The sequence below is a fragment of the Marmota marmota genome, unplaced genomic scaffold (genome assembly GCF_001458135.2).
Source record: "Marmota marmota marmota unplaced genomic scaffold, marMar, whole genome shotgun sequence".
Lineage (NCBI taxonomy): Eukaryota > Metazoa > Chordata > Mammalia > Rodentia > Sciuridae > Marmota > Marmota marmota.
The window spans coordinates 524,633-539,698 of record NW_026000223.1 but is presented as its reverse complement, the minus strand read 5'-3'; the positions used below and the strand labels follow the sequence as shown (position 1 = coordinate 539,698).

Here is a 15,066-nt window from a genome sequence, read left to right as displayed (position 1 = left end):
GGGATCATTCATCTCCTGAAGGTGGATCTGTTAGCTGGATAGGTGTTAGTTGTATGGTGTGCTCTGGGGAACCAGGTTTGAAAGGGTTGGTGGTGGAGTGAGTGAAGTCGTGGCCGATGGGTATAAATTACCTGGGCATGCAGTGAAGCGGGATAGGTGAAAGCAGGAGGAGGTAGAGCAGGCGCTAACTCCGCTGGGTACAGAGGGTACGGGGCCCACACTTCAGGGCTACTGGGGTAAAGTGCAGGCACTGTGAGCTCATCTGTAAGAAAAGAATAAGGGAAGAGTTAGTGGTTACCAAACAGCTGCTTTCACATCAGAAAACAAAATACCCAGTAACCCCAAGACCCAACCAATGTCAGAAGTCAAATTATTCTCATTCTTTTAATAACCTGTTGGCTTTTGTCCCCAAACTCAAAGCAAGAGAACAGTAAATACAAAATAAACAAGGCAACAAGCCTCTGCTTCCTGACTGGCCTGCTGATATCTTAGGCCTGAACTCAGCCTTTGACACTCTGATGTCTTTCCAACCATAGCCAGGGAACCAAAGAAGAGTGGGAATTTCCTGCACAGACCAGAAAATGTGTCTGATGAGCAGAAGGAAGAGAGAGGAGATATCCACCAGGAGACATTCCATGAGAACCCACTGCAGAGCCTTTGGTAGAATAATGGTTTATTGGCATAACCCAATAACTCAGAATAAGTCCAGAATATTGTTCTGTTTATCAGCATAATTACAACTGACAAATAAATCACGATCAAGCATTTTCCATTTAGCCTTCAGAAGTACAGAACCAAACACTAGAACCTTAGGGTATTTAGATGTTAAAAATTCAGAGAATGGAAGTGAAGAATTTTGAGAATCCTAATTAAAGTTAGGCTCCACAAAGATGCAAATAAGCATGTTTACAGGTGTGTCTGCTCTGAGAATATTTTCTAGGAAGAAAAGTGAGTTGTGTTGCCAACTGCCGGGTCTAAATGTTCCTTGTGTAGTTCCAGTCCATTCAGGTGAAGCTGCAGTTTGTCAGATTGAAGGGCAAATGGCTGGGACTCCCTGTGTATCAGGAAGCAATCCATTAAAGTAACAGAAAACACATGAGTGAGCTTCTCAGCAAAGGCAAAAATAACATCAGTCAATAGTTATGAAATGTGGACCCTGTGAAGCAGCAATCTCAATACGTGCTTTTATCACCTGTCAAAATCTGAAACCAGTGCACCAAGGATGCTATCTAGGACTGCTGAGGGAGCCAGGATAAGGTGACTTGATAAAGCCATTAGAAACACCACTGAGGACTTTCCAAAAGTCCATAGGGCATGTGATCCAAGGCCAAGATAGTCACATCATCATATCTTTCCATTGTCTCTAATAAGCCTTCCCAGGCCTGCTATCTTCCACATCCTTCCCATACCTGGAAACTCTGGTTCTGGATGCAATGGATTCCACAAGGGAAGTGGGCCAGGAACAGAAAACTGCTTTGCTGGATGTGACATGCTGACTACCAGAAAGCAGTAGGCCTGGGGGTGGATGTGGAAGAGATGTGTACAGGGTAGGTGAGACTTTGACAGCCTGCATTGCAAGAGCTTCTCATAGGATGGGAGGGAGTCATGAGCTGATTGGTATCTGTCCATTCAGAGGGCAGTTCATATTCATTTCCAGACATAATGCATCCGGGTGGTGTGGCTTTTTTCATAGGCTATAGCTGACTGGCCTCCCTGACTCCCTCCCTCATCACAAGGTAGGAAAGCATCTCAGAAGCTGGTGATGGGAACAGACAGTCTAGGTGTTGAGGCTAGAGGGGCCAACAGACTCCCAAGTCTTTTTAGAAGGGTCAGGTCCACACCACTTACTTCAAGTTCTAGGATATATGGAGGTCAATGCTCAGGAAATCTTCTCAGAGGGGATTTCATAGACCCCTGTGTTTCCTCTCATGATGAGGCCACATGCTTTCCATTACAGCAATTCTTGTGGGAGCCCAGCTAGTGGAAACTGCTGCCAGGAACAGGGCCTTGGATTTTAAACAAACACTACTCTCTGCAATGGCCAGCTATTATTGTTGTTATTGTTATTTTAGCTACTACGCTATTTTAAGACATTGAGAGTCTTTTTCTAAAAGTCAAGAGAATCTCAGGCCCAAGTACACTAATCCCTAGCTGGTATTTGTCAGGCCTGCCATGATAGCAGAAGACCACAGAGCTAATACTAGCTGGCAGAAGGAAAGACCAGCAGAGGGATGTGGTTGGCATGTCAGTGAGCCTTCACACAATCAGTGGGTACTTGAAAGTTTGAAAAATGAAATATGTCCTTTAAGACATCTGGTCCTAATGAAATAATGAAGGTAAGGCAGAATCAGGTTTCAATCTTAGTCCAACTGATGAAATTTATGATTTCCAGGTCGTTCTACATTTTACCTGAAGCATTATTTCTCATTAGGTTTACACTGATGCTCAGAAACAATTCACTGATTAACATTTGCACAAAACTAGCCCAGCAAAATAGGATTTGCTTTGAAATTCCCAAACTCAAAGTTGCTGAGCAAAGGCCTAGACGGGATTAAGGTGAACATTCACTTGATAAGCCCCTGGTATATCCAATCATCCCCCTCTTCCCCTCCTCTAGGAATTTGTGGTTATGGTGAATGTCAAAGAACATGTAATGAGCAGGTCAGCATCACACCTGCCAAGCAGGTTTCACAGACATCTCCATTTTAGCACAGGGCTGAGAACTCTCCAAAATGACATATCCACTCATTTGAGGGAAGAGAGCATTAAGCAGAAGGAGTGTTTTGCATGTGGATACTCTTTCTGGTTGCTAATGTGGTCTTAAGAAAAATCACAAAAGCTAAAGAAGCAGGTTTTCCACAGCATGAATACTTCACAGGGACTAATCAGCCAAAGGAGCAGACAGAGGCAGGGTGGGTGACACCTTCCCCAGGTCCATCCAGCTCTAGTTTAGCAGGAGCAGGAGAGAAAAAAGCAGGCCCAATGGGAAGAAATGAGTTCAGGAGGCATTGAGATTCCTTTGGACAAAAGAGGCTCTTGACCACCCAGGGTGAGCCAAGCTCAAGTGAGCTGAAAGAGGACTGATAATGAGGCTGGGGTCTTTTTGTCTGGGCCTAATCCCATCCTCCTGAGAAACTGGGTAAATCATTTCCCATTGTCCCAGATCTCCTTATATCCTTTTTTTCTTTTGCACCTTCTGAGGATAATGTTGTTAGGGGCTCCAATATACATCTGAATAGGTTTTTTACTTAGCCCCTAGAATATGCAACCAGAGGAGTTCAAACTGTATTCTGAAAAACAAGGAGGAGAAACTTGCAACTCTATCTTTCCATCCCTTTGAAAAGCCAGTCCACTTTTCTACTTCAGATGGGGACAGAGCCAGAAAGGTCTTCCAAATCAAGGCCATCTCAAAACAGAGGTAAAGAGGAATGATTCTTACAGGCAACTGAGAGTGATGAAGAAGAAAATCCTTAATGGACTTAAGGTCCAAGAACTTTAAATCAGTATTTATTCTGCCTCCTAGAAAGTTTTTTTGGAAGTATATACAACCTCATCTCAACATACTCCAAACTAAATATGCCACCTTCAACAGCTGGTCCTCCAGATTTCTGGTCATTCTAGATTTCAGTAAAAGATGCTACTTTCTACTCCATGCCCAAATCAGACCTGGTCCTCACCTCCTTCTCCTTCACATTTAAACTTTCTCTAGATCTATCCCATTATCCACTCTGATTTTAACCATCAACAGTTACCAAAAAGGTCTCCTGACAGTCTTCCTAGTCATCACACTGAAGTCACCACAACTTTCAAAATATAAAATTCAGCCATGCCACTTTCCCTCTTAAAACCCTCCTGTGAGTTCTCCTTGCTGTTGGGACATAAGTCATAGCCTAGAAAACCCCACATGGTCTGATCTTTGTTGGTCTCTCCAGCCCTGCCTGTCACCTGGTTCTGCCTGTAACCTAGGATCAGTCATTTCCTGTGTGACCACACTGACTTTTCTCCTGTTTCCCAGAACTCCCACACAATACTCCTTCCCCCAGAGGCATTCTTCTCTCATCCTGTCACCTAGCATTAACTCTTCAGAGGACTTACTTAGAGGCCATACCCTTGAGGCTTCCAGAAGTGCCTTCCCCATGCTACAGTGTGTCCTGTACCCCTCACCCTCCCAATAACAGCATTACCTCATGAGCAATAAGCTTACCTAGTGGCTTACCTAGTGTCTAGCACAGTACTATTAGAGAGTCAACTGTCTGCGGTGAATTGATGGAGATGCCTTCAGAGATGGAAATGATCAACTTGTGGTCTTGAGAGAGAAGTATGCACATATGGGCACCAGAATCTAAAACTCTTAGAGTCAATTTAAATGGAACCCAGGTCTCTTATCTCACTGTTCAGGGTCCTTCCATATACCATCCTGCCCTCTCCAGGGGTGGGTGAAGCCCCACAACAGGTGGTGGTAGGAGGGCTCCTATAATGCAGTGGTCTTTTTCTATAGCTTTCAGCATACTCAATTTACTATAATAAACTCAGGGACAGAGTATTATTGGAGAACTGGCATGGTAAATGAAGAATTTGGCCAGGAAAAATAGTGGCCTTTACAAAGAAAATCCAAATGTGATGAAAAATTCTATTTTTTAATAGAAAAAAAACCAAAACACCCAATTTTGAAACAAGAAAATAAATCAAGGATTCTGTTAGCAATCAATTCTCACTTGCAATTACTTAGGATGTAGCTAGTTAAAATCTACTCTTTCGGGCTGGGGTTGTGGCTCAGTGTTAGAGTGCTTGTCTAGTATGCATGGGGCACTGGGTTCGATTCTCAGCACCACATAAAAATAAAAAAAATAAATATTGTGTCCACCTAAAAAAAAAAACCTAGAAAAAAAAAATATATATTTTAAATCTACTCTTTCAAAGACTGGTGTATTAGTACATGCTCTTCTAGTGTTAGAACCTCAAATTGCAGCTCATGCCAGCTCTGATGGTCCAGGGAAATGCACATGAGCTCCTGTAATGGATTGAATAGTGTTGGCTCAAAATTCAAATTCACCTGAACCCTCAGAATGCAGGCACTTAAGGTAGAAACAGGGTCTTTGGAGATGTTATAATTGAAAGATCTTGATAGGATGGAGGCAGACACTGGAACCATGTGTCTACCAGCCGCAGGATGCCAGATTGCCAGCAGCCACCAGGAGTTATGACACAGGCTTCTCCCAAAGAGCCTCCAGAAGGATCAACACTGCTTATCCCTTGATGTCAAGACTTCTGGCTTCCTAAATTGAGAGAATAAATTCCTGTCATTTTAAGTCACGCAGTTTGTGACAATTGGTTGTGATGGCTCCAGGAAACGAATATAGTTCCTATGGAGGGTCGGGCACCTTCACTGGCTTCCCATGAATATAAGTATAGGGGAAAACTCTTTCGGAGAAGCTAATAAAAAGATGGCTTGAAAAGTTCAAACGGTGCTTAGCATCACCCTGTAGAAATCACCCCAGTAATTTTTTATGTTCCTCACAGGGGAACCAACTAGATAAAGTGCTCAGGACATGAGGAGAAATCAAGTCTGTGCTCAGCTCACCACCGCTCTTTCTTTGCCATTTCTATCATCTCAATTATTGATTCTAATTAAGATAATTCAGACTTCTGTACCTTTTATTTCTACTCTAATGTAAATAAACTGAACTCACTAAACTCAACCCATTCAATAACGCAGTCACTGATGTTCACAAATCAATTTCTTTCTTCCAATACTCTCCATGTTTTATGTACCAGTGCTCCATATGAGAGGCAGTAACATCAGCTCCTTTTATATTTTGAGGAAGCTAAGGAACAGGGAGGTTTAAAATCTAGTTCAGTAACTCTCAACAACTGAGAGAAACACGATGTCAATGAATCAAGGTCATTTGAGTCTAGCCCTTTCCTTCTTGCATTTCACTGTCTCTCCATCTTAGTTATTTCCATATATTGATTCCTCTACTTTTCATGCTTTCCTTTTTCATCCTACTTCTGCTACCTTAATATAAGTTCTCACCTGGCCTGTTTTGAGTCTGCTGACTATAACTGCTACTTTCTCCTCACTCCAGTATTTCTCTCAGACTACATACACCTAGAGAAGCAATTTAAGCCTCTCAAGTGGCAAACAGAGTTCTATGTAGTAAGTTTGCTGGAAAAAATTCCAAAAGCTTATTAGTTTTTATTCAACTGGCCCAGAGTCAACTCCTTCCCAGTTAATCTTTCTGCCATCCCTCTTTAACAGTCATGCTATCAGGGTCTGTTTCTTCCTTCCTGCCTAGCTGCTCCATGCCAAGAAACTATCCAATGCAATCTTGGTTTTAAAAGCATTTGATCCCTCATGTGATAGGTAAAGGGAACCTAGAGCATAAGCTGGAAGAAAACTGTCCCACTGGGGACTTAGGTCATGACTGTTATTTATTCTTGTTTATCACTTCGGGAGATTTTCAGTCCTTTTCCTTGTGTCTTGAAGCAGCAGGGATGACAGCTGCCAAGTTTCCCCAGGCAGTCCACTCTCAGGCATGGGCAGATTGAACATTCTAAGTATCCTGTAGGATGGCCTGGATTACTAAATGGCTGCAATAAAAGATGAGAATTTAACAGAAGCTGCATTTTCATAAAGGACTAGTTTTATGTCACACGAATTTGCTCCATGAAGGCAGAAGACTGTTCTGTCATATTCAGTAATGCACCTGGCACAAAGTAGACACTAAATATTTCCTGAAGAAATGTATTCTCTCTTTTGTATCAAGTGCCTCTCCCTCTTATTCTATTCCAGAACTACACTACTGTCTATTAATTAAAATATCTTCTGCTTCTTTTCCATCCTGGTAAACAAATTATAAAGGAATCTTAGTATTCCCCATGAGGGTTAATTATGTGGCTTATCCTTGGGATTCTTCACACACTGAATGGTGGTAACAAGAATATTCAGAGTCTTGTAATCCTGGTACTGAGAGACCGAAACGGGATGATCACAAGTTTGAGGTCAGCCAGGGCAATTTAGTGAGACCCTGCTTCAAAAAATGTGGAAGTAGCTCAGTTCAATCCCCTAAATTCAATCTCCAGGAATGGAGGGGAAAAAAAAATCGTAGGGTTTATGCTTTGGGCAATATGCTTCATAGACTTTTATTCACTTAATCTCCAGAACATCCTTATGAGGTAAGTTCTGCTGTTATCACCTCTACCTCAGAAACAAGGAATGCTAACCAAGAGTTTAGCAAGATATTAAATGATAAACCCAAGACCAAGCAGCTGGAAAGGCAATTTCATGAATACAAGCAATATGGCAACATGGTGAATCTTCCAGGATGGTTTTGTCTAGCCAATAAACATCTCCCCCCAACCATAGACTTAACTTCTTTTTTTTTTTTTAAGAGAGAGAGGAGAGAGAGAGAGAGAGAGAGAGAGAGAGAGAGAGAGAGAGAGAGAGACTTTAGTATTTATATTTATTNTTTGTATGTGTTGCTGAGGATCGAACCCAGGCCACACGCATGCCAGGCGAGCGCGCTACCGCTTGAGCCACATCCCCAGCCCCGACTTAACTTCTTAACTAAGTTATAAGACAGGTCAGACCTTCAACAACAATAACAATGGAATACTATTTTAGATGAATGAATGGTATAAGAGTTATCTGGAGACATGACAATTCTGGTCTACTTTTCCAGGCCTTGGTAATCTCTAATAAATATTTTATCTTTTAGATCTACTATAAAAACAAAAGCATTTTTTAAAATTTGTTCTAATTAGTTATACGTGACAGTAGAATGCATTTTGACATATTGTACAAATGGGGCACAACTTCTCATTCCTCTGGCTATACATGGTGTAGAGTCACTCCAGTAGTGTAATCATACCTGTGTATAGGGTAATAATATCTGTGTCATTCTACTGTCCTTCCTATCCCCAAAGCCCCACCCCTCCCCTCATACCCCTCTACACAAACCAAACTTCCTTCATTCTTCCCAATTCCCCTGCCCCATTATGGATCAGCATCTTCTTATCAGAGAAAACATTTGGTTTGTTGGGTTTGGCTTATTTCATTTAGCATGATATTCTTTAGTTCTATTCATTTACCTGCAAATGCCATAATTTCATTCTTCTTTAATGCTGAGTAATATTCCATTATATATAGGTACTGCGTTTTCTTTATCCATTCAACTGTTGAAGGGCATCTGTGTTGGTTCCATAGCTGTTGGTTTAGCTGTTGTGAACATTGATGTGGCTATGCCATTGGAGTATGTTGATTTTAAGTCCTTTGGATATAAACCAAGGAGTAGGGTAGCTGGGTCGAAGGGTGGTTCCATTCCGAGTTTTCTGAGGTATCTCCATATTGCTTTCCAGAGTGGTTGCACAAATTTGCAGTCCCACCAATAATGTATGAGTGTACCTTTTCCCCCACATCCTTGCCAAGAATTATTATTGCTTGTATTCTTGATAGCTGCCATTCTGACTGGAGTGAAATGAAATCTTAGAATAGTTTTGATTTGCATTTCTCTAATTGCTAGAGATTATGAATATATTTTAATATGTTTGTTGATAGATTGTATTTCTTCTTCTGTGAAGTGTCTGTTCAGTTTCTTAGCCCTTTTATTGATTGTTTTTTTTTTTTTTTTTTTTTTTTTTAGTGTTAAGTTTTTTGAGTTCTTTATATACCCTGGAGATTAGTGCTCTATCTGAGGTAAGTGTGGTAAAGATTTTTTCCCATTCTGTAGGTTCTCTCATCACATTATTGTTCCTTTGCTATCAAGAAGCTTTTTTTTTTTAATATATTTTTTAGTTGTTGATGGACCTTTATTTTATTTGCTTATTTATATTGGTGCTCGGAATTGAACCCAGTGCCTCGCAGGTACGAGGTAAGCACTCTACTGCTGAGCTACAACTCCATCCCCTGAAGAAGCTTTTTAGTTTTCATCCATTTGATTTCTTGATTCTTGCACTTTAGGAGTCTTGCTAAGGAAGTCAGAGCCTAAGTCAACATGATGAAGATTTGGGCCTACTTTTTCATCTATCAGGCACAGGGTCTAGTGTGTCTAAGTCTTTGTTCCATTTTGACTTGATTTTTGCACAGGGTGAGAGACAGAGGTTTAATGCATTTTGGTACATATGGATTTCCAGTTTTCCCAGCACCACTTGTTGAATAGGCTATCTTTTCTCCAATGTATGTTTTTGGTGTCTTTGTCTAGTATGAGATAACCATATTTATGTGGGTTTGTCTCTGTGTCTTGTATTTTGTATCATTGGCCTATGTCTATTTTGGTACCAATACCATACTGTTTTTGTTACTATTGCTCTGTAGTATAGTTTAAGGTCTGATATCGTGATGTCTCCTGTTTCACTCTTCTTGCTGAGGATTACTTTGGCTATTCAGGTCTCTTATTTTTCCAAATGAATTTCATGATTGCATTTTCTATTTCTATGAAGAATGTCATTGGGATTTTAGTAGGAATTGTATTAAATCTGCATAACAGTTTTGGTAGTATGGCCATTTTGACTGTATTAATTCTGCCTATTCAAGAGCATGGGAGATGAAAAGCATTATCTTTAAGGCAATTTTGACATGAGTTTCACTAAATCTAGTTAGAAGATATGCTATGTGTAAGAGCACAAGTGAGGGAGAAAGAATGCATGAAAAGGTGTAGGTTTAGATCACAGAGATGATACATGAGAATGTCAACAATTTATGCTTTATTGAGAACATGAGGGGACATATAGGAAGGAAAACAGTTTCTTGCAACATTAAAAAAATAGATATCATTTTCCAGTAGAACTTTCATTTGTCATTCACCTTTCCTAGCATACAGGCTTTGTGTGGTGAGGGAGAAAAGTTAGCAAAGGAGAGACCAAAGTTTTTTTAATGAAACCAATGCTTGGGGGCATCTCTATCAAGTTTACAAAAAGAGATCACCAACAAAACAATTTTATTGAACTACAAGGTTTCTGAGTGCAGGCGGCCTGGGTCTGTCTTGGTTACTGTATCTCCAGTGCCCAACATAGTATATGTTGCATAGAAGACATAATTTTTCTACAGGTGTTATGTTAGGCATAGGTTTTTAAGTATATCTGTTTTATTCTTGAGATAAGTTCTAAGAGTATAATTAATGTCTAGGGCACAAACATTTCAAGGACCTTGTCAATATATCTTGCTATATTGAATTGTTTCAATGTATTTCCCAAAAAAATATTTGTTTGCATCAACTTTTAATGAAAATCCTGGGAATTATCATTGAAAACAAAAGTACACACTGATAATTTTATAAGCAAAACTAAAATCTATTCATTATTTGTACATTTCTTTGTTAATGAAGCTGAACTAACGAACTTTCAGAATCTCTGAGGGAATAGTGCTACTTAGAAATCCTTCAAGAGGGCACAATGAAAATCCAGGCTACACCAAATATCTGTGCTTTCAAAACAGCCTAAGTGTATCATGATCATGCCATTTGTTATTTACACTGAAAATGATCTCTTCTGGGTCATTCTTCAAATTGTAACCTCCTATCCCCAGCATATAGAAGGTAACTTTCCATAAAAATTATCATAAAAGTTGGTGAAATTAAACTGATGTTATCAAGTGCCTGTAACTTTCAATGGACAAGTTGAGAACAATCAACCTAAACTATAAATCATTAGGTTCAGAACAATCAACCTAATGATTTATAGTTTAGCTCATCTCCTTGACTTTTAGAAAAATGTCAGTCTAAATCTGCAAAGGTTCCAGTCCTTGGTTAAAAGGCAAAAACTTTAAGAATCACATTGATCTAGAGAACTGATGAATCAGAACCCCAGAATACACTTCAGAGCACAAATAACACAAATCCAAACACACAAGGCACAGTGGTTTAAGGGCCATGTGAGCAATTCCTGAATGGAGATGTATGTCTGAACTAAGCTCCCTCATTCATCCACTTCCTTCTCTTCCTCTGTGATGGTTCGTCATCAATGCTGACTGACTGTCCATGGGCCACTTGCCCTCAACTTATCCACCGGGGACGTCAAGATCCTTTGCAAGCCATTGAAGCACATATCTCTGCTGCACAGACTGAGAAAGTGAAGAGGAGAGGTGGGTGGGCCAAACTGGCAAAACCTCTGTCACCCTTGCTTCCCCTTGTCTGATTCTTTTTCACATCATATCAGTGCTGGTCAGATATTCTGGAAATAATCTGAGTAAATATGAATGGCCATGTCAAGAAGTATACTTTGTAGAATTCAAGAAATTCATGTTCTTTATCACAAGGAACCTTTCCCATCACTGGAAAGGAAAACAGCCTATCCACTAAAAAGTATCAGTCTTAGATGATAAAGACCTACTAGAGTAAAATGTTATCTCTACAGATGAATAATAAAGTTTTACTGCTTTCCCATTTCATCAGGTGATGTTGTAATTATAATTCAGACTCCCCAGAATTTAAAATAGCAATTAGAAAATTCAACAAATCAATGAACGTAGTGCAAGTAGTGTGTGCCTTTTATCATCTTCTGGATCGAGGTAACCTAGGTTCTTTACTACAACAGCCACCCTGCCTTAGCAGAATAACTTCCTCCTTCCCCATTCTCCTGGATGCAGGGCACTGAGACACATCTGAATGCAACCAGAGAATGCACTAACTATGCCAGAACCAAGGTCCATCAGAACCAGGAATATGACAGTCAAATTCAACGTGCGCTACATGTCTAAAAAGCTCCAGGCATGACATGAACATGTTTTCCAACTTCTCCTGCCATAGTCTATGAATATTATTTGAGGAATGAGAGGAAAATACAAATGACATAAGCATATCTAAACTTCATGGAGTGACAGAATGTCTATTTTCATTACCATCACCATCCTAAAGAAAGTCACTTTTCCTCTTCTGGCTCTTTGCTGAATCTCTACAATAACTGTCAGCTGTTATAATTACTCCACTGAAAACAATGAGAAGTAAATTAAACTTTGGAAGTAAAGAATTTAAAACAATTTCAATGTTCATCTCTTACGATAAGCAATTGTATTTGTGGAGATTTATTCTACATTAATACACACAATGTTCTACAGAAAAGTATTTTGAAAGCAATAGAACTGCTTTAATAACAAAAAATATGAGATATTCATGATTAGGGAAATTGTCTAGGAAAATTAGGGTATATCCATTTTCCATTAAACTGAGGCCAAGCTGTTTATACTTATTTGAAAGAACATCTAAAATACTGATAAATTTAAAAAGGGTTGGAAAATAGTATGTTTATTGATTGAAATTCTATTTAAAATTTATGTCTGTATGTGCCTAGAGATACAGGCACATATGTGCTGACATTATAATTATGTGATGATATTTCACATGCATGTCTGATTTAATCTCCTCTAAATCCTTTGGGCTAAACACATCCATTTTACAGATGAAGAAATTGAGATTTTAAGAATTTTAGTGACTTAAGGTCCTATAGCTCACAGGTGGAGATGGAGAGATAGGAATCTAAAGAATCTGCTTCTAGAGTCTAATTTCCCTCGGCGGCATTGCTATCTCCCAACTGATTATTTTCTATATTTTTCTAAAGTTAAAATGCAAATTAAAATTTAAAACTAAAGGCAAACAATTCTTTTATATATTTGAAATAATTTAACCTAGTTTGCATTTGACAGAATAGAAAATGGACTGTGGGAAGCAAAAATTATACCATTATTTAGCCCTGGAAACAAATTCCACACATTTGTTCTACCCTTCTGTGAGTGATGAGTACTTAGCATCAGATTATCAATAGTACAATTCTGATGAGTATGGAGAAGGTCACTGAACATTTCCAGAGCCAACATGTTTTAGCATCTCTGTTAGGGAAGCCAGAAATCAATCACTTACTGATCCAAAGTGTCATACTATCAACTACTGTGAACTGAGAAAAGACAACAGAAACAGCACCATCAGTACATAGGGAATAGTACCTTCAGGTAACAAAGTACGTACAAGTAGATATCTCAAAAGAACGACCCTCCTTTTCCATCTCTCCTTCAGATTAAACTGAGTGCAAATCAAAACTCCACTTCTGTGGGCGTCCGTGGCTATGAGATAGTCTCCTCCCCCAACCCATGCTCTGAGGGGTGAGTGAGGGTTGACATTCCACCAAAGGACAATTCTATCTTCATACTCTGTGATGACAGTGAATTAAACAATGTGTACTGGATGTTGAATCATGAGGACACAAGATGGATGAAATAACTGGGCAGCCTTCAGGTTAAGAATAACAAAAAGGGATTCTGCTGGCTCTTAAAGTTAAATGGAGCTCAGGACCAGTATGAATAAATAAAGCGCAGTTATCTAAAAATATCAATTTAGTCAGGGCTAGTCTCCCTCGAAGTTTATCTCATCTTGGACAGTGTCTTCAATAAATATCTTCTGAACATTTGCTGCAAGCCAAATGCCAGGTGAATACCATCGTCTTTCATTTTTCCTGCCCAAGCCTAAGGGCAGTGATCCAAGCTATAAAAGGACCCCATTATACATACCAATTCCTGCTTAACTGAATGTATTTTGGAGATCCCTGGTGAAGGTGGGAAGAAGGTACTTGAGGTCTGGGGCTGTTGCCTGCCTCACATATGTGAAGCACTGGGTTTGATCCTTAGCACCACATAAAAATAAATAAGTAATTGTATCCCTCTACAACTAAAAAAAATATTTTTTTAAAAAGAATGTACTTGATAAAAATCTATGCAGAAATGGAACTCCTTATTAATTTCACGGAGGCAGGTGATTAAGAAGATGTGGTGATACTTCATCTGAAAAGTGCCTTAAGACCTGTGAACTTGTGTGTGTGTGTGTGTGTGTGTGTGTGTACTAGAGATTGAACACAGGAGCACTTTACCACTGAGCTACATCTCCAGCCTTTTTTTATTTTGAGACAGGGTCTCACTAAATTGCTGGACCTGAACTTGTGATCTTCCTGCCTCAGCCTCATGAGTCACTGGGATTACAAGCATGTACTACCACAGCTAGCTGAGTTGTAAACTCTTTGGAGTCTGTAAACAAGTCACTGAAAAGGGCACAGACAGGAAAAGCACAAATGACCTTCTTGCGTCAGTTCCATGCATGAAGTGATTCCAGAATGTATGTCTATGGTGGTGAAAAATGGTTCACTAGGATGTACAGGGAAAGTCATGCATGTTTTTCCTCCTTAAGTCCTTCAGCTGTAAATGCTGCCAGCTACACAACTGTGGACAACTCTCAACCTCAGCCTCAGCTTCCTCAGGTAAAAATATAAACTATCACACAGGTTTGTTATAAAAATCACACAAGAATTTGAGATGTATAGAGTGGGTGCATATTTTGAGGAAACAACACTAATTTTGATGCTAATGTAAGAAAGGAGGCAAGGATATAATCTGGGATGTAGGTAATGTTATCTATGCTACAGGAAATCTATCCTTTGCACAAGAAAATGCTTTGATTCACTAGATTATCTGGGGCCCATGTCTGTGGGCAGGGGCAGCCTGGAGGGATGCTTTGGAATTCTTGCCCTCAATCACTTATCATGTTTAATTCCGTTTCTTCCTCATTCTTTTGTACCTTACACATATTGCTCAACTCTTTTTACTGGGAATAAGTTGATGATCATTAAGGTAGAGCTTTCTTAATTACAAGGGTGTTTACTTCCTTATGTTTAAAATGAGAACAGTGCCTTTCATTTAAGAGTAGGTGACTTTCTTTAAAAAGCCACTCCCTGTCCTCCAACTTCCCCAAGGGAATCTGATCTGCTTACAAGGTCCACTTAATTAAACAACTGTCCATGTGCAGCTGAACCTCTGATGCATGTTTCCCTTAGCATCTGTCCACAGGGGCAAGCATGGTGCAATTCTATGGCAGTTCCAGGTGTTGGCAAAGCCCAGTCCCTGAATGGCCAGCTTTGTGATCCTTTTTCTTTCTATCTCTTTGTCTTATAAAAACCAGAAAGACTCACCACAAGATTAAGAACAACCATAACAAAAGCCTAGGTTTTAATTTTGCAGGTGGTTAATAGACATAATGTTGACTTTCCAGTAAGATAAATAGTGAAAATTTGGCCAATGATCACATAACCCCCCCC

General features: G+C 39.6%; 1 protein-coding gene across 1 annotated transcript in view; it reads right to left on the bottom strand.

The window, feature by feature from the left end:
- Positions 1-15,066, bottom strand: part of Rbpms (RNA binding protein, mRNA processing factor) — a 107,476-nt gene that overhangs the window by 2,914 nt on the left and 89,496 nt on the right. Inside the window, exon 7 of the mRNA XM_048792751.1 lies at positions 132-262. Within this exon, the coding sequence (XP_048648708.1) occupies positions 132-262 (131 nt within the window). The remainder of the gene's footprint in view (positions 1-131; positions 263-15,066) is intronic.